Source organism: Pipistrellus kuhlii, unplaced genomic scaffold (assembly GCF_014108245.1).
Source record: "Pipistrellus kuhlii isolate mPipKuh1 unplaced genomic scaffold, mPipKuh1.p scaffold_m20_p_5, whole genome shotgun sequence".
In the NCBI taxonomy this organism is placed as follows: Eukaryota; Metazoa; Chordata; class Mammalia; order Chiroptera; family Vespertilionidae; genus Pipistrellus; species Pipistrellus kuhlii.
In genome coordinates, this window is record NW_023425551.1 from 82,171,581 (window position 1) to 82,195,899 (window position 24,319).

Here is a 24,319-nt window from a genome sequence, read left to right on the forward strand (position 1 = left end):
AGAAGTAAAGAGCAACAGCATCTTAGACAGGCACAGACATTGGCATCCCACGCCCACATCGCTGGGAGTGACAGCAGCACAATCTGGAGACTTGAGCTGGCCCAGTGGGAGCGCCTGCTGGCCAGGCAGCAGGGCAGCAGCCTCAGGGGTGCTGCGGGGCCAGGATCTCAACCCAAGCGCCTTTCCCCCACACGCTGCTGTCCCTGACCCGAATCCGATTCCACTGGCCTCATGCGCTCTGTCATTTGCTTTTCTGCCTCAACTTCACTGACTGAGACAGTGGAAGGGCAATATCAACTGCTTTCCAGAAGGTTCTTACCTCGCTGGCCTCGGAAGCGGAGAGTGATGCTTACCACGGCGGTGAGGAGCCCCAGCACGAAGCCCCCGACTCCAGCCAGCATCTTGCTCCGGGCAGAATCGGACTGGGCCTCTGGGAAGGAGGGACCGGGGCCAGTCTCCCTCCACCTGCCACAGCCCCCCCCGCCCCCCGACACCCGGAGCCTGATCTGGTGCTGTGGAGGGGAGCGGGAGGACAGGTGGAGCCTGGAACCACTGTGGGGACGGAGTAGATGTGGAAAGCACCCCAAAGTTCTGGGCCTCATGCTGTGACACCCACAGGAGGCGGGTGTTTTGGTCAACCCGTGAAGTCCAAGGACAGGGACAGGAGGGAGACAGAGGGAGAGGCCGGGTCCCAGGCTGAGGGCCAGGTCGTGAAGGTGGTTCTTTCCTGACAAGGACAGGTTCTTTAGCTCTCTCTCTCTCCCCGTCCCCACCCAGGGCAGGGAGAAATGCAGCACATCCCTGCTGCTCCAACCTAGACTACAGCTAGGGGATGGTGAGGGCACATGGGGGCGTGACCCCGGGGGGCAGGGAGAGGAGCCCAGAGCCTGGAGCCCAGAGGGACTCACTCCACTCCACAGTGACTGCGCCGTCCAGGCTGGGGTGCTCCACCCGGCAGGGGTACACATGCCCCCGCTGGGGCACCATCTCCAGCATCACCAGGATCTGGAAGGTCCAGTCCCCGTTGTGGATCAGGTGGTGGACATGACGCCCGCTGTCTCCTCCTGTCCGTTCAGGAACCAGCGGACTTGAACGTGGCCGGGTAGAAGTCGGTCACGCGGCAGACAAGCAGGTTGGGGAGCTGCAGGGCCCCCTCTTGGAGGGGGACACGTTCACCTTCGGCTGGACTGGGAGCGGGAAAAAGGATCTTGTGACGACGCAGACAGTTAACGCAGTGCGTTTAGCAGGTTTCTGGCAAATGGACTTTAGAGGCTGAAGGATTTCATCTGTTAAGCTACTTGGAGGCCGAATATGGGGAACGGTGCAGGGAAACAATAAAGTTGCAATGTCCCAAGGACAGCCTGTCATACACGAATCAGGAAGAGCAGAGAAGAGAGGGTCAAATTTGGCCCTTTCTCCAGAAACGTAGGCGGCGGTAACTAATGTTGAGAAAGGAAATGTGAACCAGCTATGAAACGGCTTGAATTTCCACCCCCGCCTGTCCAATAGGATGGTCACTCCTTCCAGACACAACCGTGGAGTCAGACTGTCCAGTCCGCAGCCTTGCTTTGGTCTGTCAGCCTGATGTCCTCATGAAAAGAGGTGAGGGACTGAAGTGCCTTGGCTTGTTTTTCTCTTACCTGTGTCTCCTGGCCATCTCACCAGGGCAAGCTTCACACACCCATGCCCTCAGCTCTTTCCTGTTGGACCAGCCAGGAGCCTGCCCTTCCCCATGTGCTCTGGCCCCTGCGCCCGGCTCAGCCCTTTGGGTTCCGGCCGCCGGCCTGGGACTGGGGCTTGGAGATGGGAAGGAGAGCCGCCCTCCTCTGCCCCCAGCCCACCCAGCCGGCCCGCCCCGCACCCCACCTCTGCGCTCCAGGGTGAAGGCCCTGTCCAGCTCGAAGTTGTGTCTGCACACCGCGTCCACCGCGCCCTGCCGCAGCTCCAGGAACTCCCTCTGTATGTTCCAGTTCCTGGCCGTTGTGCGCCCCAGCTCGGTCGCAGCCACGAACACGCCCACGATGCTGTCGAACTGCACGAACACGTCTCTGTTGTACACGTATCGCTCCAGGAAGCGGTGCGTCCCGTTGAACTAGCAGTCGCTCCTCCGCTGGTACACGCGGACCTCTGAGAGCCAGAAGGACCAGGCGGCTCAGTGGGCTGCCCACCGGCCGCGCCCTTCGCTGTTGAGGCTCAATCCCCAGCAGGGGGCGTGCAGGAGGCAGCTCATCAGTGATTCTCTCTCATCATTGATGTTTCTATCTCCCTTTCTAAAAAAAGTAAAGTAAATAAAGAAATCCTACAGAATCACAAAATTTACCAACGGTGATCTGAAACAGAACAGAGGCTCAGAGTTTGTGAACATACGGGATTTAACACTCAACAAAGGGAGTCGCTCAGCAGATGGGGTTGAGGAAACTGGCTTAGCTATGAAGGGGAAAAATCTAGATCTGTACTTAACATCAAAACCTGGACCCCGGAAGGATTAAAAACCTAAACATAAATATTAATAGTAGATTCTACGGTAAATATGAGAAGGCACAGGTGAATACAGTTATGAACATGGGGGCGAGGAAGCATTTCTTAAGCAAATGTAAGAACTCTAGAGACCCAGTGCATGGAATTCATGCACTTGCGGGGGAGGGCCCTCAACCTGGCCTGCGCCCTCTCACAGTCTGGGAGCCCTTGGGGGATGTCCCATTGCTGCAGAGGCAGGAAAAGCTCTCCTGGCTGCCGCTGCTGTGCTCACCAGCTGTGAGCCTGCTTCTGGCTGAGTGGAGCTCCCATGTGGGAGCACACTGACCACCAGGGGGCAGCTCCTGCATTGAGCGTCTGCCTCCGGTGGTCAGTGTGTGTCATAGTAACCAGCTGTTCTGCTGTTTGGTCAGTTTGTGTATTAGCTTTTTATTCTTTAAGATAAGGGGAAAATATAATAAAATGTATTACATTAAAATTTAATACTTCTGTTAAGCAGAGGGTATCACTAATAAGTTAGTAGACAGGGAATAGAAATAGACTCATAGTATCTAAAATGGAGATAGTGTCATATCCAAAAATCATTGCCCAGACCAATGTCAAGAAGCTGTAACTCTGCCCTAACTGGTGTGGCTCAGTGGATAGAGCGTCGGCCTGAAGACTGAAAGGTCCCAGGTTATATTCCAGTCAAGGGCATGTGCCTTGGTTGGGAGCACATCCCCAGTAGGAGGTGTGCAGGAGGCAGCTGATCGATGTTTCTCATAGATGTTTCTAACGCTCTATCCCTCTCCCTTCCTCTCTGTAAAAAATCAATAAAAAACATTAAAAAAAAAAAAAAAAAAAAAAGCTTTGCCTAAACCAGTTTGGCTCAGTGGATAGAGCGTCAGCTTGGGGACTGAGGGGTCCCGGGTTCGATTCCGGTCAAGGGCATGTACCTTGGTTGCGGGCATATCCCCAGTAGGGGGTGTGTAAGAGGCAGCTGATCGATGACTCTCCCTCATCGATGTTTCTAACTCTCTATCTCTCTCCCTTCCTCTCTGTACAAAATCAATAAAATATATTAAAAAAATAAAAAATAAAAATAAAAAAAGAAGCTTTAACTCTATGTTTTCTTCTAGGAGTTTTATGGTTTCAGGTCTGATGTTTACGTCGTTAGCCCACTCTGAGTGGATTTTTGCATATGGTGAGAGGTGAAGGTCATTTCATGATTTTCTGCGGGTGGATACAGAGACTGACCTTTCCCCAAAGGGTGTTCTTGGCACTCTTGTTGACATCAGCTGACTGTAGATGTGTAAATTATTTCTGGGTTCTCCATTTCTTTCTATGGCTCTACATGTCTGTTTTTATGCTGGTACCATACTGTTTTGGTTATTGTAGCTTTTGATATATTTTGAAATAGGAGGTGTGATACCTCCATCTTTGCTCTTCTTGCTCATGACAATGGCCGGAGACAACTGATTACAAATGGCTGGCTGCCTGCCAGTTGGGGGATGTCTACTGAAGGAGTCTTAGGGTGCAGCTCCTCCACATGACTTAAAATGTATCATAAATGGAAACTGCAGGTGGAATTTATCACAGGACTTCCCAGACCACAGAAATGAGGGCAATGCTGCCCAGAGGCGGAAGGAAAGAATCAGAAGATGTCACCCCGAGGCTCACCACGTCAGGGCAGGGCTGAGCTCAGGAGCTGCCCCGAGTGGCTGTCAAGGAACCTTGAGGTTCCAGGAGCAGCAGGAGGAGGGTGTGGGGGGCCTGCCATGTCTCTGTCACTGCAGAGCTGGCCAGGATTGATCTGGGTGAGCTGGTCAGCGTCCCCGTCTTCCCTCAGTGTTCCTCTTGCCCCAGCTTAAAGCTGGGGTCAGGAGCCGCCACACCAGCCTCGGCGACACCCACGACGTTTAGCCCACGGGGTTCCAGCTGCGCTCATTCCTCTCCGACCTCCCGACCTGTCTCTGTGCCCAGTGCCTGCCCTCAGCCCGAGTCCCTGGCCCATCCAGGGTGGGGCCTCTGTGGCATCTGTCGTCACCTGCCTCCCTGCTCCATTCCCTGCCTCTAACTCTGTTTCCTGTCCCACTAACAGGGCTCGCACCTGCTTGCCAGACAGGACACATTTCTGTTGGTCCTGAAGAGTGGTTTGAATTTTTTTCTTTTTTTAAAAGCAATTGACTTTCCCCTCCCTCATAAAATCTAATTTGCAACGCACAGGAATGTCACACAAGGGTCTCTCAAAGCTGCGTTTTTTTGTGTGTGAAAATATTAGAGTTTGTGAAACTCTCGGAAACATCTGAGCTTTCCAGAGTAAAGCCTGACAGCGTCTGTAAAGTAGCCCATCTCTTCCGAGCAGACAGTGCTAGGAGTAAGTGACGACTCCGGTCTGAGGAAGGCAGCCCAGCTGTGTGCCCGGACAAACAGCACCCTCTTGGCGTCCCCACCTGTCCACCTCGAAAAGGGAATGTTCTATCCGCTTCTCTGAAAGGACTACCCCTAAGACGACATAAGACAGGTAAAGGAAGGCTGGAGCACAGTGTCTGTCTCACTGGGGGCGAGAGCCCTCCCCCCTGAGCTGTGAGGTCTGGAGACAAGAGAAGCCTGGCCTGTGCAGAATGACTCCAAGGGCTGCCCTGGCCCAGCTGAACGCTCACACAGGAGTTTATTAACTCATGCTGGATGCTGAGGTTTGTCTCACCCCCTCTTTCCCGGCTCTGGGGGAAGGTGCAGACACCCAGGGGAGTGGGAAGAAGAAGGAAGCGGAGGGCTCTGTCCACCCCACTGGTGCCCTGTGCCCGGACCCCACATCTCACCCGCAGCGAGCTCCTCAGCATCGATTGGTGGGAAAGCTCTGGGCCCGTCCCCTCCCCAGCCGGCCCTCACACGGTGCACACTCATCTCCTGCCTCTTACTGACCCGAACCCCTTGGCCTCCCCACCCCCACTCCCACGCTGCTCACTGCTCGCCCCAAAGAAGCCCGCCGTACTGCAGTGCACTCATCGCCCGCCGTCCACCGCTGTCCACCTGCCAGAGGCCTTCTGTGCCTCCTGCCCGCCTCCCCTCTCACGTCCCATCTCCCAGCTGCTCCCAGGGCCCTGCTCTGACCCACACGCCCCACTTCTCCTCTCACCTGCAGGCACAGCCCCACAGCTGAGCGGCCCGGCCAGTCTCTGCCCACCTGAGTGCGCATGTCAGAACGGTGAGGGCCCCCTGGGAGGCACATGGGCATTTCTTTAATTATTTCAGCTGAACTCCAGGCGATAGGCAGAGCCACGCCCTGGGAACATGCTTTCCCCCAAAAGGCAGACATGTTGTCCGTGCTGACTTTTTACCTTTGCCCAAGTGTCAGCTGTAGCGGGCTTTGATATGTAAATCCAGGCAAGCACCAGGAATGCTGGGGCCTACTCAAGAATGCAAATAAGCTCCTTTGACCCTAATTTTGGTGATACTTCCTGATATTTGGGATTATATAAATAAATGGGCTGCGTGGGCTGGGGGTCCCTGTCCCTCCATCAGAGAGGATGGTGTCCTGCCTGGCTCCCAGCTTTGCTTCTGTCTTTCTACCTGGTCTCTATCTTTTATTTTTTAATCCCCAGCTGCCTTCACTCAGGAACTGGACCCGCTCCTTTTCTGTGCTGACACGGAAAAGAGAGAGACTCCCACACAGAAATCTCTCTTTCCTTCTGTCTGAGACGTGGGTGCAGTGGGGAGGGTTTGAGCAGGTGGCTTTGGGAGTTCTAAATGCTGTTGGCCCTAGAAGTTGGGGAAGACGCTGAGGGACCTGATTCTTAGGGAGAAGAATGACTGGCTTATGGGTGGGGATGGCGAGGGTGGGGATTTTAACATACACCACTCGGTTGGTGGTTCCCTGTTCTGCTGGCTGGGCCCGGTGGAGAGCTGGAACCAAAGGGGCCATTTCCTGCTTCCGCTTCCTCTCTGGCCTGGTCCTGCGGAAGGGCCTCTGCCAGAGCGCATTTGGCTGTGTGACCTGGGATCCCCGTTCTGGTCTCCGATGCTGGAATGTCACCCTAACCCTCTGAGGGCCGTGCCCCCCGAAGCCACTCCTGGCCTCAGGCACATTGTGTCCAGCAGGAACAGAAATGTGAACCAGCTATGAAATGGCCTGAATTTCCACCCCTGTCTGTCCAGTAGGATGATCACTCCTTCCAGATACAACCATGGTCAGACTGTGTCCAGTCCGCAGCTTTGCTTTGACCTATCAGTCTGATGTCCTCATGAAAAGAGTGAGGATCTGAAGTGCCTTGGCTTGTTTTTCATTTACCTCTGTGTCTCCTGGCCATCTCAACCAAGGAGTTTCCAGCAAGATCCACAAACCCATGCCCTCAGCTCTTTCGTGTTGGATCAACAGGGAGCCTCTGGGGGGCAGTGTGGCCCCTGGATGATGTCGGGCCCTCACAGCCTCTGTGGATTGGGCCCACCTGGGATGCCCCCTCCCCTTGCCCCCGTCACTCCCCTGAGCCAGGCCCCCCATGAGCAGCGGCTCTGCACTTACCTGGGGTGTCACTGCCCTGAGCCCAAGGGGAGCCCAACATCACCAAGAGCACCATCAGAGCGGCCATGCAGGGGACCCCAGCAGCCTGCGGGACCACCATCCTGGGTCCCGGGGAAGGCCTGGCCGGAGATCCGCAGAAGGAGCAGAGCGCACTGGGTGGGCCTCCCTCCTCCAGTATCAGAGTCCCTGAGCCAGGACAGCCCTGCCCCCTGGGCGTGGCCAGATTCCAGAAAGGGAACTGAGGAACAGGCCTGTCCCTCCAGGCAGAGGGCGGGGAAAGCACAGGACCCATCAGGGTGTGAGGGCCACTGAGGACAGTGAGGTAAGGTCCTCGTGTGAGGATCTGGGTGAGTCTTGGGCTTGTTTCTGTGCTTCCTTTGCTGGGGAGCAGACACCAGCAGGCCAGTCCTGCCTCGGCCCCCTCCTCCCACCACCCCCGTATGACGAGTTCTGGGGGTGGGCAGGCCTGAGCAGTTACAGGGCGGGGGCTGGACTGTCCCGCAGAGCTCGGTGCAGCCATGGGAGGGCTGTGTCCTCCCCGCAGAGGCCTGCCTGCCTCCCGCACAGGGCAGGAAGGGGCCTCTGACCTAGCACCAGGCAGGCCTAGCTCTGGGCAGCTCTTCTTGTCCTTCCTGGGCCACGTTCTTCACGTTTGAGGTGGGGATGGTAGCGCTGCCTTCTCCGTAACTCTGTACAGGTGAGTGAGAACAGTCAAGTAAAATGCCTGAGAAACTTGAGGATCTGAGAGAGTGTGAATAGACCAATGATGTTCTAAGGACCATCCTTTTCTTGCAATTCAGTATATTTTGGGGGGTAAAGTTTTAATGCCAAATAACCCCCCAAAACTAATTTACATATAGTTCTTAAAATGAGGTGAACATCCCCCCTCCCCCCTGCACAAACTTCAGAGAGAAAATGACAAAAGAATCTAATTCCCCACCAGCTTACTAAGGACCTTATTAAAATGCCGACACTGAGTGAAAGCACATCTGGTAACTGGAGTTAGGTTTGCTGCTGGGACCAGGACGTTCCGGTGAAGCGGTCAGACTCAGGGTCAGACTCGGGGCGGCTCGAAACCTCCCCGCTGGGAAGCCCGCCGGCTGCCTCCTGCCCCCAGGCCAAAGCCAGGGCCAAGCTGTTGGAGCACCAGGACTCCGTTCCTCTCTCTGGGACAGAGAATACTGTGGTGCCTATGCCGCTGGTTTATTGGAGGACTAATTGGGATCCTCTCTAAAGCAGAGCCTTGCCCATGGGAAGGTATCAAGCGATGTTAATTATTACAATGCTAGGTTAGTTCAGACCCCCACAAACTCTTTAATCAATACAACACATTGTTTAATCCAATAATAGAAACTCTACTATCCCATATAATAAAGAGGGAATGTGCAAATTGACTGTCACACCATCACAAAGATGGCAATGCCCATAGCCAATAAGGAGGGAATATGCTAATTGACTGTCACACCCTCAAAGATGGGGGGCGCCCAGAGCCACAAGATGGCAGTGCCCAGTACCCTCAGTCCCCCAGCCGCCCAGGGCTGCCTGAGGCTGAGGTAACCAGGGCAGCTGAGGCTTGTGCTGCCGGCAGTGGCAGCAGCAGAGGTGTGATGGGGCATTGCCTTCCCCTGGTCACCTCTTGCCCCTGAGGGCTCTGGACTATAAGAGGGGGCAGGCCAGGCTGAGGGACCCCCCCTCCAGTGCATGAATTTTCATGCCCTGGCCTCTAGTTTTACAATAAATACCAGAGAAATTTATGGAAGCTCCATTCCCCTTTATTATAGTTTCAAACCTCTCTGTAATAAAACAGAGAATATAAAGGAAAGATATACCATTAGACTTAATGTGAAATGATTAGAGAAATTATTCTTAAAAATAAGATTTTTAAAAAGGTGACTTATACCACCACAGTATTGTATGAAGAAGAAATAAGAGTAATAACTAGAAATTAAACAATAAAATATTGCTTTCTCTTTATGTTTGGAATAATCAAAGACTTTTTCTAGAATTATCAAGGGTATAAAATGATAAAAATAATATCATTTGATAACAATCAAATTAATTTTTACATGACATTAATTTCAATGTAAAATTCTGAAAAAAAAAAAAATCCATGCCAAAAAACATCACTACAAATAAAAACACTCATGGTAAACTTCAATGACATTTCCAGGCACCCCACCAAAAGGAAGGTGATTACGCCCCGGCTGCTTTGCTAAGTGGTTAGAGCATCGGCCCACACACCGAAGGGTGGATTCCCCATCAAGGGCATGTACCTTGTGTGGGAGGCAACCAATCAATGTCTCTCTCTCTCTCTCTCTCTTTCAATCTCTCTCTCTCTCTCTCTTTCTCTCTCTCTCTCTCTCTTTCAATCTCTCTCTCTCTTTCCCTCTCCCTCTCCCTCTTTCTTCCTCCCCTTCTCTCTTTAAAAAAAAAAAGAATCAATGGAGCCGAAACCGGTTTGGCTCAATGGATAGAGCGTCAGCTTGGGGACTGAAGGGTCCCGGGTTCGATTCCAATCAAGGGCATGTACCTTGGTTGCGGGCACATCCCCAGTGGGTGGTGTGCAAGAGGCAGCTGGTCGATGTTTCTCTCTCATCGACGTTTCTAGCTCTCTATCTCTCTCCCTTCCTGTCTGTAAAATATCAATAAAATATATTAAAAAATAAATAAATAAAATAATACATTTAAAAAAATAAAATAAAAATTAAAAAAATCAATGGGAAAAATATCCTCATGTGAGGATTAACAACAACAAAGCAATTTAAAAAATAAAAGGAAAGTGCTCATGTCTCCTTTCAGCAGTCCTCCTCTTAGCCCCAATCCCACATGCTGGTCCTGACAGCTCTCCCACCGCCTCTCCCAGTAGGCCTGTGTCTTCTTTCCTCTTCCCAGGTGGTCTGGTTGGTGAGCCCCTCAGGCTGCCTCCCCACCCTCTCCCTCGCAGGGGGAGGGCAGCCGGAGCCAGCCCCTCCCGCCTGCCGCCTCCTTTCTCCTCGCTGTCTGGCCCAGGTGGCCACTGCAGAGGCACCTGAGCACAGAGGAGCCAGACCAGAGCCATGCTCCTGCCGGCTGTCGCCCTGGCTGTCCTGCTGAGCCCCTGGGGGACTGGGGCCATCAGGGGTGAGTGCTCAGTGGGCAGAGCGGGTGAGGTCATCTTTTCTTGCTCTCCTAACAACAGCAATAACCGTCTATGAGCACCTACCAAGTGCCAAACCTCACTTCATTTTCACGACCACCTTTTCAGGAAGGTGCTTATTAGTCTCATTTTAGAAAAACAGAGGCTCAAGGGGGATTAATAAACGTCTCCTGAGCCTCACGTCACAGCATTGGTGACGGAAGAGCCACAGTTCTGCATCCTCCTCCGGACAGTCTGTCTCTGTCTCTGTCTCTGTCTCTGTCTCTGTCTTTGTCTCTGTCTGTCTCTCTCACATTTCCAAGGAAAACCTCTTAAAACAGGAGTCTGCCATGTCTGCCCACTGCCCACCCATCTCTGGTGGCCTCCGAACAACAAACCAGCTCCACTTCTCCGTGCACCTTACCTGTGTGGTTCGTCATGTGTGCAGTGACCACTTCCGCCTTCCTAGAACTTTTCTCTCGATCCCCGTCTCTTATGAGCACACTTTTTCTTTTCTTCCTGCCCTTTAAGCCTGTCCTGTTCAGCCTTTTATTTATTTATTTTTATTTATTTAATTTAAAAAATATATATTTTATTGATTTTCCACAGAGAGGAAGGGAGAGGGATAGAGAGCTAGAAACATCGATGAGAGAGAAACATGGACCAGCTGCCTCCTGCACTGGTCATGCCCGTAACCAATGTACATGCCCCTGACTGGAATCGAACCTGGGACCTTTCAGTCTGCAGGCCGACACTCTATCCATTGAGCCAAACCGGTTTCAGCCTATTCAGCCTTTTAAAAATGTCCACGTTGCCAGGACATGGGACTGCACACCCAGACCCTGCTGTTAGGACTTCCTGTACCTTTCTTGGGTGACCCAATCCAAACGTATAACTTCTCCTGCCAGAAGGCTCCTAGCCCAGTCTAGCCCAGTCTAACCCAGTCTAACCCAAGACCCACCTGCTTGTTTCAGCCTCCCTCAAATCCACACCACACTGTCCCCTGCAATTCAAACTCAGCCTGTCCCAAACAGAACACTTTCTCGTCTCTCCATCATGTCCTTACCTTCATTGCCTTGTCAGATGCCACAGTTCTCCACTCAAGGGTCTTCCTATCCCTCCTCCCATCCCATCATCTACTGATCCCCGTGGCTTCTCATCTCCTACTGCCTTTCAGACCCACCTGCTCTCCTCCATCCCCCTGTGTTCCTGCCCCACCACCCGGCCACTTCTCACCTGATTGTCCGAGTCCTACCGGTCTTGCTTTCACATGGCCTCCCCCAGTCCATCTTCCCCGCTGTTGCCACCTCCTAGTACAAATCTGACCATGTCTCTCTCTCTCTCTTTAAATATATTTTATTGATTTTAGAGAGGAAGTGAGAAGGGGAGAGAGAGATAGAAACATCAATGATGAGAGAGAATCATTGCTCAGTTGCCTCCTGCACACTCCACACTGGGGATTGAGCCCTCAACCCGGACATGTGCCCTTGACCGGCATCGAACCTGGGACCCTTCAGTCTGCACATTGACGCTCTATTCACTGAGCAAACCGGCCAGGGCCACGTCACTCTCTTGATTGAGAGCTTTCCATCACTTCCCAGGGGCTGTGGGATCAGCCCAAATGCTGCTCAGCACACAGGCCAGGCCACCATGCGCCCCTCACACCGACCCTGCACTTCTCCAGGCTTTTTCACCTCTCCACTCCCGAGCCCTGTCTTCTGCTGGGCGATGCCATTGCCTGTTCTCTGCGTCCCTAACCCGGTGACACCAGCCCCAGCAGCCCTGCTCATTTCTCATTTGCCGCGGATGCTCCCCGCTTGCTCGCGGGCAGCAGCTGTGTGCCCGTGTCCCTCAGCACTGGTCTGTGTGCCCAGCGATGGCTTTTCTCCGTCTTCCTCATTCTTTGGATTCCAAGCAGCAGAGGACAAGGACCACATCTTCTGAGTTGTCTCCTTAGTCCCCGGGGAGTGGAGCTGCACAACAAATGTTCTAAGGTTTTGTTTTCTCTCTCTCACTCTCTCTCTTTTACTGAATGAAAATTAACATGCTTGCTTTAAAATGCACAGAACTTCAGCTTTAAGAATTTGTGAAAATGATAAAGATGAAACATCCTAAGGTGGACAGACTCATCCATTCGGCCAGTCTGTGCTGTTTCTCTTCTCTGTAGGTGAGCAGTTCTCTAGCCACTAAATTCAGTGAATTCTTTCACTGACCATGAGTCCTGCCACCAGGAGCATCGAAAGAGAGAATTGTTGCCCACGTATTGGAGTGGTGGGTGGGAATCTTTAACTAGGGAGCTAAGCCACTGAACCCCGTAGTGTCATTTCCCCTGAGTCCCTCTGTCTCTCTTAACCCCAAACGCTGTCACTTTTATTGTTTTACTGTAAGACTAATAGATTTTCCTGTTGCCAGAAAATATCCCATAGATATTTTAAATGCAACAATTTTTATTTCCAATTGAAACTATACTTAGCCACAAATTCAACAAGAAAATTTGTGAATGTTGTATGAATATTAATAGTTTTAATTTTAATATGCCTAATATAAAAGTGTTTTTATTACTGAACAGGGCCCAGGCCCAGAGAGGGTCTGCCTCAGATGGGGGTGTAGTGTGTGGGCTCTTTTTTTATTTAAAATATATTTTTATTGATTTCAGCGAGGAAGGGAGTGGGAAAGAGATAGAAACATCAATGATGAGAGAGAATCATTGATCAGCTGCCTCTTGCATGCCCACACTGGGGATCGATCTCACAACCCGGGCATGTGCCCTGATTGGGATTTGAACCATGACCTCCTACTTCTGTGGTCGGCAAATTGCGGCTCTTGAGCCACATGCGGCTCTTTGGCTCATTGAGTGTGGCTCTTCCATAAAATACCACGACCTGGGTCTATTTTGAAGCAGTGGCATTAGAAGAAGTTTAAAAAATTTTACTCTCAAAAGAAATTTCAATCGTTGTACTGTTGCTATTTGGCTCTGTTGACGAATGAGTTTGCCGACCACTGTCCTAGTTCATAGGTTGACGACGAACCACTGAGCTATGCCCCTGGGTGTGTGTGGGTTCTTGACTTGAGCAGGAAGATTTCACAACACAAATCCAGGTGATGCAGAGAGTGTGCTTATTAACGCTGGGAACAAAGGGAGGACTTGGCGTAGGAGAAGCAACGGAGAGAGCCGAGGCTGGGCTGCTTTGGTTTTCTAGAAATGTTACAGTGAGCCGAGGAGCGGCTGCTGTCGGCTCACTGGGAAGTCACAGTCACAGTGAAAGAGCTAAGTCAAGGTGGGGCTGCTGTCAGCTCACTGGAAAATCAGAGAGGAGAACCCAGATGGCGATGTAGGTAATGCCTGTATTTCCCACAACCACATCAAAATTGTAACTAAAATGCACAACAACCGTCATTCAGAACCACCCTAAAGCTGGCTGAATGGAAGTCCTACAACTAGAGAACTAAAGAAGAAAGCACACTGACACTGGGAGGAGGGGCAGAGCTGCAGAACGGGCTTGTCCAACACTCACTTGCAGAGTTGTTTGTTTTGTGTGATTTTTTTTGTTTTGTTTTTAAAAAAATATATTTTATTGATTTTGTACAGAGAGGAAGGGAGAGAGATACAGAGTTAGAAACATCGATGAGAGAGAGTCATCGATCAGCTGCCTTGCACACCCCCCACTGGGGATATGCCCACAACCAAGATACATGCCCTTGACAGGAATCGAACCCGGGACCCTTCAGTCCCCAAGCCAACGCTCTATCCATTGAGCCAAACCGGTTTCGGCTGTTTTGTGTTTTTAATTGGGAGGGCTGATATCTCCAAGGCCTCCCAGGAGAAGCAGAAGTTCCAGCCCCACACCAGACCCCCAGCCCAAGCTTCCAGGGCTAGGAAGAGAAGTTCCTATAACTTTGGAGACTGAAAACAGAGGGGATTATGGCTGAGTAACATAGAGGCTGCTGAAGTCCTAGATGTTCCTATTAAGGGGCCCACATACGAACTTACACAGTCTCGCTTCCTCTGAGCCCCAGAGCCTGGTGGCATCTTTCTGGGAACCTGGGAGCATACGGGGAGGAACTGGACTGTCTGGCATTGGGGTAGAAACTTGGGGGCGGCTTTCTCCCAGAGAGGAGTGCTCACAGGAGTCATTGTTCCTGTGCTGGGACCTCTCCTGTCACTGAGCTCACAGGCAGCCATATCTGAATTTCCATCAGCATGGCTCACACTGTTTGCTCTGCCCTGGTGACTCCCTGAGACCCCACTCCATCCAATTTGCAGCCCCACCCAAGCTGTTTGCAGCAGCTTTTCCATATGAATGGCCTGTTCTAGCTCAGGCTTCAGACTTTGCTAAAATCTCTTAAACAAACAGCACCTGGAGTCAGCATGTCCCAAACCTATCAATAAAAGGTCCAGGACCCAACACCAGCCTTGCCTCATAGCTGGGTCTCCCTTGGGCATTTCCTAGCCCAGTGGTCAGCAAACTGCGTCTTGCAAGCCACACGCGGCTCTTTGTCCCCTTGAGTCTTCTAACTTCACTTCTTCAAAATAGACTCGCCCAGGCCAAAAACCAACTTCTGCGCATGGGCCACGAAGTTTCAATCGCACTGTATGTGCACGTCTGCACGTGGTATTTTGTGGAAGAGCAAACACTCAAAGGGCCAAAGAGCCGCATGTGGCTCCCAAGTCACGGTTTGCCAACCACTGTCCTACCCCAATGCAAGTAACAACCATCTGCAGGATGCTCTGTAGCTCCTGCCAGGTGCCCCAGGTATTGGCTGACTTTGCACCTTCCTGGAGACCTAAGAGCCAGTGCAGCCTGCTTCAGACCATTCCAGATTACAAATCTACACATCCACAAGCAACACACACAAGGGGCAGACTCATTGAGCACCAAAGCCCCCCTGAAGCAAGTCCTGATCCATAGGGGTGTCTCCTGCACAGCAGCTCTTCCACTGTAGCTGCAGCTGGTCCTCACGGCCAATTGGCCAGGAGGTCAATTCCTCCCAGCGATGCCAACAGCAATCAAGACTCAATTACACCCTAACTGGTTTGGCTCAGTGGATAGAGCATCAGACTGTGGACTGAGGGATCCTGGGATCATTTCCACTCAAGGGTACATGCCTGGGTTGTGGGCTTGATTCCTAGTTGGTGGTGGACAGAAGGCAGCCAATCAATGATTCTCTCTCATCATTGATGTTTCTAGCTCTCTCTCCCTCTTCCTTCCTTTCTAAAATCAATAAAAACAAAACGAAACAAAAAAGACTCAACTACAAGCCTGTGCACCCAGCCCACACAGGGCACACCTAAAGTGCCAGATCAGGTGACTAGGGAGGCGAGCTACTGGGCTCTACAGGACACCTACTGCACAAGACCACTCTATCAACTCCAGGAGACATAGCAGCCCTACATTGAATACATAGAAACAAACACAGGGAAGCAGCCAGAATGCAGAGACAAAGAAACATATCACAAATTAAAGAAATGGAAGAAATCTCCAGAAAAAGAACTAAATGAAATGGAAGCAAGCAAACTACAGATACAGAGTTAAAAACAATGTTTAAAAGATTGCTCAAGGTTCTTAATGAAAGTTTCAAGGGATTTAATGAGACCTTCAAGAGAATTAAAGAGAGCATCAAGGGATTTAGTGAGACTTTCAGGATCTTAGTGAGAATGTCAAAGACACAGAGAAGGACCTGTCAAAAATTAAGCATACACTAACTGAAATAAAGAATAATTTACAGGAATACAACAGTAGAGGATTCTGAGAATCAAATAAAAAATTTGGAATATGAGGAAGCAAAAAATACCCAATCAGAAGAGCAAAAAGAATCCCCCAAAGAATCCAAAAACATGAAGATAGTGTAAGGACCCTCTGGGATAACTTCAAATGTATCAACATTTGCATTATGGGGTGTCATAAAGAGAAGAGAGAGAGCAAGATATTGAAAACTTATTTGATGAAATAATGACAGGAAACTTCCCCTTCCTGGTGAAAGAAATAGACTTACAAGTCTAGGAAGCACAGAGAGTCCCAAACAAGAGGAACTCAAAGAGGACCATACCAAGACTCATCATAATTAAAATACTAAGAGTTAAAGACAAAGAGAGAATCTTAAAAGCAGAAAGAGGGAAGATGTTAGTTATTTCAAGAGAGCACCGATAGGACTGTCAGCTGATTTTGCAATAGAAATGTGGGAATGGCCAAAACTGGTTTGGCTCAGTGGACAGAGCGTCGGTCTGCAGACTGAAAGGTCCCAGGTTCAAGGAGGTGTGCAGGAGGCAGCTGGTCAATGTTTCTCTCTCATCGACATTTCTAGCTCTCTATCCCTCTCCCTTCCTCTCTGTGGAAAATTAATAAAATATATTAAAAAAAATGTGGGAATGGCAAAAAATAGGCAAAGTGATGAATAGCAAGGACCTACAACCAAGATTACTCTACTCAGCAAAGCTATCATTTAGAACTGAAGGTCAGATAAAGAGCTTCACAGACAAGAAAAAGCTAAAGGATTTCACCACCATCAAACCAATAATATAAGAAATGTTGAAGGGTATTCTTTAAGAAGAGAAAGAAGGGTCCCGGGTTCGATTCTAGTCAAGGGCACATACCTGGGTTGCAGGCTCCTTCACAGCTCGGGCCCTGGTCAAGGCACATGCAGGAGGCAACCAATCGATGAGTTTATCTCACATTGTTTCTCTTCCACCCTCCCTAAAAATTAATGGAATAATATCCTCAGGTGAGGATTAACAACAAGAAATAAACAAATTAAAATACTCCACTGGATTTTTTGCCTTAGAATGTGCAACTGTGATTCAAATTCTCTTAAAAAAAAAAAAAAAAAAAAAAAAAAGGAGGAAGAGAAGAAAAACAAAACAAAACATGAACAATAAAATAGCAATAAATACATACCTAAAAATCAAAAGAATGAACAAGAAATCTAATGAACAAATTAAACTGATGAATAAAATAGAATCAGAGGCATGGAAATGGAATAGACTGCTGAATCTCAGAGGGAGGGGAAATTGGAGGTGGGTGGGAAAGATAAACCAAAGGTCTTATATGCATATAGGCCTTACCTATGGGAACAGAGAACAGGGTCGTGAAGGTCTCAGGTGGGGTGGACAGGTGGAGGGGGACAATGGGGTGAAAAAAGATCTGTAATACTCTCAACAATAAATATTTTAAAATAATTAATTCATTTAAAAGAAAATCAGAGAAAAGGGGCCTTGGAGACAGGATCAGGGGTTAGTCCAGGACAAGCTGCTGCTGCCCATTTCTCCCCTGGTTGCAAGTCTCCTGGGGACCCTTAGATTTTAGGAGAAAGAAAGTAAAAAGTTCATGCCCAAGAAAGGACATGGGCATACTCTGGGCACCCTTTTTCTCTCTCTTCTGCAGGTGAGAATCTGAGGGAGGGTTTCAGCAGAATATTCATCAGCTTTCCATGTGCGTTTTTAATATGCTGATGCATCAAAATGAGCTGATAAGGAGTCTGGGATTATTCTTTGGTTTGTTTTACTGTTTTACTTTTATCTTGGGTTTGTCTGGCTCTAATCAGGCTTTTATCATTTGTTTCCTGACTTCATCTGTCCTTGGGTTTGGCTGGCACAGATGGCGTTAATTAGGTCTCTGTCCTCTATCTCCGTGACCGGGGTGACAAGCTATGTATTCTCTGGTTAGGGAGGAGAGGTATACACCGTTTTCTCTCAAGTGTTCTTGGTTGGGGAAGGTAAGGTCCTCCGATTCACTAGCTGGCTATAAGTTGTTCAAATTGTTTGGTCTCATTTAATTATCTTATCTCAGTTTCCCCATTCCATTTGCCTGGGAATTTTTCTAGCTCCTTACTATTCTGCCTTATTATGAACAAAATTACATAACCTACCTTTTTAAATTTTTTAAATTTTTATTTTTAAAATATATTTTATTAATTTATTTTACAGAGAGGAAGGGAGAGGGATAGAGAGCTAGAAACATCAATGAGAGAGAAACATCAATCAGCTGCCTCCTGCACACCCCCTACTGGGTACATGCCTTTGGCCGGAATCGAACCTGGGACCTTTGAGTCCGCAGGCTGACACTCTATCCACTGAGCCAAACTGGTTTTGGCCTTTTTCTTATTTTTAAAAATCTTTATTGTTGAGAGTATTACAGATGTCCCTCCCCTCCTTCGCCCCCCTCTTCCCCATTGCCTCCCTCCACCCGGTTCCTGCCCTGCCCCAGGTCTTCGCAACCCTGTTGTCAGTGTCCATAGGTAATGCATATATGCATATAAGATCTTTGTTTACTCTCTTCCCGCCCCCAACACCACCTCCTTCACCAGTCTGTTCCATTTCCATGCCTCTGATTCTATTTTATTCACCAATGTATTCTGTTCATTAGATTTCCTTTTTTTTTAATTTTTAGATTCAATTGTTGATAGATATGTATTTATTGCCATTGTATTGTTCATATTTTTGTTCTTCTTTTTCTTCTTCTTCCTCTTATTAAAGAACACCCTTTGACATTTCATGTAATACTGGTTTGGTGGTGATGAACTTCTTTAGCTTTTTCTTGTCTGTGAAGTTCTTTATCTGACCTTCAGTTCTGAATGATAGTTTGGCTGGGTAGAGTAATCTTGGTTATAGCTTCTTGCTATTCATCACTTTGGATATTTTCTGCCACTCCCCCCATAATGTGAATTTTGGTATGCTTGAAGTTGTCCCAGAGGCTCCTTACACTATCTTCATATTTTTGGATTATTTTTTCTTTTTGCTCTTTTGATTGGGTGTTTTTTTTTGTTTTTTTTTGCTTCCTCATATTTCAAATTGATTTGATTTTCAGAAACCTCTACTCTACTGTAAATTATTCTTTATTTCAGTTAGTGTATGCTTAATTTCTAACTGGTCACTTTTCATGTCTGAAATTCTCACTAAGATCCTAAAAGTCTCACTAAGTCCCTTGAAGCTCACATTTCCCTTGAAGCTCACATTAAGATCACTGAATAACTTGCCGAAACCGGTTTGGCTCAGTGGATAGAGCGTCGGCCTGTGGACTGAAAGGTCCCGGGTTCGATTCTGGTCAAGGGCATGTACGTTGGTTGCTGGCACATCCCCAGTCGGGGGTGGGCAAGAGGCAGCTGGTCGATGTTTCTCTCTCATCAACATTTCTAACTCTCCATCCCTCTCAATTCCTCTCTGTGTAAAATCAATAAAAAATATATTTAAAAAAATCACTGAGTAACTTTATAAGCATTGTTTTGTACTCTGTATTCAGTAGTTTGCTTGCTTCCATTTCTTTCATTTGTGACCTGTTTCTTTGCCTCTGCATTTTGGCTGCCTCCCTGTGTTTGTTTCTATGTATTGGGTAGAGTTGCTATGTCCTCTTGAGTTGGTAGAGTGGCCTTGTGTAGTAGGTGTCCTGTAGAGAGAGAGAGAGAAACATCGATCAGCTGCCTCCTACATGTCCCCTGCCAGAAATCAGCTCCACATCCAGGCATGTGCCCGGACTGGGAATTGAACTGGCAACCGAGAAGGACTTACAGTAGAGTAGAGGTTTCTGAGAATAAAATCAACAATTTGAAATATGAGGAAGCAAAAAAAAAACAAACACCCAATCAAAAGAGCAAAAAGAAAAAGAACCCGCCGAAACCGGTTTGGCTCAGTGGTAGAGCGTTGGTCTGCGGATTGAAAGGTCCCAGGTTCGATTCCGGTCAGGGGCATATACGTAGGTTGCGGGCACATCCCCAGCGGGGGGGGGGTGTGCAAGAGGCAGCTGGTCGATATTTCTCTCTCATAGCAATGCTTAAGTCTTCAGGAACAAGAGAAACAACCTGAATTTTATTTTATTTTTTAAAATATATTTTATTCGCCGAAACCGGTTTGGCTCAGTGGTAGAGCGTCGGTCTGTGGACTGAAGGGTCCCGGGTTCGATTCCGGTCAAGGGCATGTACCTTGGTTGCGGGCATATTCCCGGTAGGGGTGTGCAAGAGGCAGCTGGTCGATGTTTCTCTCTCATCGACGTTTCTAGCTCTCTATCTCTCTCCCTTCCTCTCTGTAAAAAATCAATAAAATATATTTAAAAAAAATAAAATAAAATATATTTTATTGATTTAAAAATATATTTTATTGATTTTTAACAGAGAGGAAGGGAGAGGGATAGAAAGCTAGAAACATCGATGAGAGAGAAACATCGATCAGCTGCCTCCTGCACACACCCTACCGGGGATGTGTCTGCAACTAATGTACATGCCCTTGACCGGAATCGAACCTGGGACCTTTCAGTCTGCAGACCGACGCTCTATCCACTAAGCCAAACCAGTTTTGGCTATTTTATTGATTTTTTACAGAGAGGAAGGGAAAGGAATAGAGAATTAGAAATATCGATGAGAGAGAAACATCAACCAGCTGCCTCTTGCACACTCCCCATCGGAAATGTGCTCGCAACCAAGGTACGTGCCCTTGACCAGAATTGAACCTGGGACCCTTGAGTCCGCAGGCCGACGCTCTATCCACTGAATCAAACCGGTTAGGGCAACAACCCGAATTTTAGATAGTAGTTTCTCTCATTGTTTTCCCCAGTTCTCTTCTTTCATTGTGCACTTCTCGTGTTCTGTGTTACTCCTTCATGTTCCCAGTAATGTTCCTTTATCTGCTGGCTTTCTGTGCTCGGTTTACTTTTCCTGCTTATTCACTCGTCCGCCAACCTCCCTCCTTGCGCTGCCTGCAGCCGACCACGTGTCAACGTATGCGGAGTTTGTGCAGACGCACAGCCTGTCTGGGGAGTACATGTTCCAGTTTGACGGGGATGAGCAGTTCTACGTGGACCTGGACAGGAAGGAGACGGTCTGGCGGCTGCCGGGGTTTATCCACACCTTCGACTACGATGCTCGGAGGGGCTTGCTGACATCGCCATGGCAAGAAAGAACCTGGACACCTGAGCCAGCGGGCCAACCACACCAGCACCATGAATGGTTCTCTTACCCTTGCTCATCCCTCAGCCTGGCAGGTGGGGGCCCGGAGCCCACTTGTGGTGGCCCCGTGAGGGTCAGAGGAGGCACTGCCCTCCTATTCGAGGAAGAGGCCGGGCTGAGGGCGGCCGGGTCAGGGGCACAAGAAGCCGTGACTCTGATCTGGGCGCCCTGGGGGTAGAAGGGGGGGGGGCCCTGAGAGGGATGACCCCTAATTGGAGAACACTGGGCCCCAGGTGGACCCTTAGAGGCAGCCGGAGGCCCAGGCTCACCAGGGCTGTCCCCCTCAGAGCCCCCCGAGGTGACGGTGTTTACCAAGGAGCTGTGGAGCTGGGCCAGCCCAACACCCTCAACTGCCACGTGGACAAATTCTTCCCGCCCGCGCTCAATGTGACCTGGCTGCGCAATGGGCGGGCGGTGACGGAGGGCATGGCCGAGACCATCTTCCTGCCCAGCGCGGAGTTCAGCTTCCACAGGTTCCACTACCTGACCTTCGTGCCCTCGGCCGAGGACCTCTACGCCTGCCAGGTGGAGCACTGGGGCCTGGCCGGCCGCTCCCCGGGCACTGGGGTACGGGGCCGCACCCGCAACACCGTCCCTGCACCGTCTCTGGCCCAGCACCCCTCGCCTCCACACCTGCTCTCTGGCTTTCCTTATCCCGTGGTGTATCGTCACTCTGCCCAGCCACCATCTCATGGGTTCTAACTTTTTTTTTTTTTTCAATTCTCACATGAGGGTATTTTTTTCCATTGCTTTTCAGAGAGCATGGGAGGGAGGGGGAGAGAGAAACATTGATGTGAGACAGACACAGCCTGGCTGCCTCCTGCACGCACCCGACGGGGGGTGGGCGGGAATGAAGCCGCCACCCAGGCGTGTGCCGTGACCAGGCATGGAACCTGAGGCGCTTCGGTGCGCCGGACGGCACTCTAACCGCTGGGCACACTGCCAGGGCCCCTTAAAGCCCACACCCAAGGCCTGCTCCTGCTCTCCACACCTCTGACTTCATCTTTCCTCTGTGCCCAGAGGCCCAGGAGCCCATCCAGGTGCCCGAGACAGCAGAGACGGTGGTGTGTGCCCTGGGCCTGCTGGTGGGCCTGGCGGGGATCGTGGCCGTCTCCATCGCCCTGAGGAGCAGGCGGCCTGACAGTCCCCGGGGTGCAGGGGCCCCTGTGAGTCCCCGGGGGCGGGCAGGGGCTCAGTGGAAAGGGGAGGCGGGCGCTGGGGGGCTGTGTCCTCACCAGGGCCCGCTGCCCCAGGCACGTAGGAGCCAGCCCCGCGGTGGGCTCTGGAGAGGAGAAACGGCTGTGTCTGCGGGCTGCCGGCCGGACTGCGGCAGAGGCGCCAGCCGGTCGCCTGGGCTGGGCAGCTCAGGGCTCACAGGAGTTGCTCGTGAGTGAAGTTTGGCAAGGGCTCCTGGCAGGTGACGGAGCCACTTTGGTTCTGGGTGTCAGACACGTAGGAAACACGCGACATGGATGTGCACCCGTGAGTGTCAGCACGGCCGTGACCAGTAAGTTCTCGCCAGGAGAGCAAACGCTGCAGCACCCCAGAGGCTCTGGTTTGAGCAGCACACACTTAAAGCTTTTCAGGAAGTGGGGCTCCTTTTTCCCATAATGCACAGCTCCTGGCACACAGTGGGTGCTCAGCACCTGTCTCTTATAGAAGAGTAACTTATTACGTAAGCAGTAGGTACCCACTGGACACTTTCTACCTCGAAGATGGCACCTCATCTGGAGCTGGTGCAGCCACGCGGTGTGCTTGGGGAAGTGTAGGCAGTGATGTGGCTTCCAGGGGGACCACTGAGAGGCGGCGTGTGATCGGCCAGGCCCCCTGGGGTGCTGGGGCAGGTGCTGGGAAGGGTCTGTGCGGGCGCCCAGCGGCCCAGACCAGCGGCGGGACACGCGGCGGGAGCAGGCGCCGGGGCCAGGCACCTCCTCGCTGCGCAGCGTGGGCCCAGGCCGCAGAGGCAGGAGCGGTGAGAGCTTTCATCCCAGAGGGAGCGGCTTCGGGAGGAGGCAGCAGCACGGTGCCCGCTGGCCGCAGTGTAGACGGTCCTTGGAGCCCCTAAGGGCAGCCTCTCACTGCCCCGCCCTCCTCCCTCTCCACCCGCCTCCGTCCACTGGTCTCACTGGTGGGCGTCACCGTCTGGGGAGAGCTGGAGAGGGGGAAGGGCTCTCCCTGGGCGCCTGGCTTCTCACCCGCCTGCCCTGCGGCAGCAACACCTGCTGGGACCCCCACCGCCAGCCTGGGCAGGAGGCAGGGAAGGGGGGGAGGCAGGGAAGCAGGGGAGGCAGGGAAGGGAGCGGGAGGCAGGGAAGGGGGGGAGGCAGGGAAGGGAGCGGGAGGCAGGGAAGCAGGGGAGGCAGGGAAGGGGGGGAGGCAGGGAAGGGGGTGAGAGAGGAAGAGGGTCAGTGCCCATGGGGTGCCCTAACCCCACTGTTTGTCCTACCGCAGGTGACAGGCTGTCGGTGGCAGAAGAGGGCTGAGGGGAGACAGCAGGGTCAGGCCTGCTTTAAAGCTCAGGCCCTTTGAGCCTCTGTGTTCACATCAGTGACTGAGGCCTGTCTGTGACCTCTGGCCCTTGGCAGCCTGCCGAGGCCCCCTGTAGACAGATGTCAATAAAAGATGAGGTTTGAAGTGTGGTGACGCCGCATGGTCTCGGAGTCTCCGAGCCCGGCTGCCCGGTGTCTCCCTGCCAGGCTGCCCGTGCGGCAGGCGGGCCGCAGCCCAGGGCCTCTCCCGGGCTCCACACTGCGGCCCCCTGGGCACACGTCCTGGCCGGGACGCGGTGCCCTGCGGCACTCTGTGGCCCTGCCAGGAGGTGGGTCTAGAGAACGCTGGCCGCCCCCGGCACTTCCCGGTCTCAGCGTGGGCACAGGAGCAGGCAGGTGGGCGCTCACGAGCTCACCATGGGGCTGGCTCACTCGGACGATTCCTCACTTCCTCTCTGCGCTCTCCCCTCCACCCTCTCCTATGTCACCCGGAGTCAGCCCCCTCTGGCCTCTGACCTCCTGGCCCTCTCCCCCGGCAGCAGGAAGACCCATCTCCACCAGACCCACTGCTCCTCCAGCGAGGTGCTCCCCTTAGTGCCTCCGTGTCTTCTCCCGCACAGCCCCTCCGGGAGAGAAGACAGTGGGTGCTGGGCTGGGCCAGGACAGGCGGGGAGCTGTCTGTACTGTGCCCACTGCTACCCCACCCACCCTTCCAGCCTCACTTCTCCCCCATCTTCTTTCAAGGGCGCCGTGCCCACCATGGAGGTCCCATGTGCTAGCTGGTTTACTCATGTCTAAGCCCCAATTGTG

The 24,319-nt window shown here is 51.4% G+C and overlaps 2 protein-coding genes across 2 annotated transcripts; one reads left to right on the forward strand and one right to left on the reverse strand.

Annotated features, from left to right (window-relative positions):
- Positions 1 to 292: 292 nt before the first annotated feature.
- Positions 293 to 7,129, reverse strand: LOC118705675 (HLA class II histocompatibility antigen, DP beta 1 chain). The gene is given in 7 exon segments (XM_036414706.2): positions 293 to 430; positions 909 to 1,037; positions 1,040 to 1,096; positions 1,099 to 1,152; positions 1,155 to 1,187; positions 1,867 to 2,127; positions 6,977 to 7,129. Coding segments are annotated over 7 exon segments (771 nt in total). The 5' UTR covers positions 7,077 to 7,129; the 3' UTR covers position 293.
- Positions 7,130 to 9,971: 2,842 nt separating this feature from the next.
- LOC118706033 (RLA class II histocompatibility antigen, DP alpha-1 chain) lies at positions 9,972 to 23,549 on the forward strand. The gene is given in 9 exon segments (XM_045573164.1): positions 9,972 to 10,096; positions 20,777 to 20,938; positions 20,941 to 20,979; positions 20,982 to 21,020; positions 21,308 to 21,337; positions 21,340 to 21,561; positions 21,564 to 21,587; positions 22,041 to 22,186; positions 23,472 to 23,549. Coding segments are annotated over 9 exon segments (804 nt in total). The 5' UTR covers positions 9,972 to 10,032.
- The last annotated feature ends 770 nt before the right edge of the window (positions 23,550 to 24,319 follow it).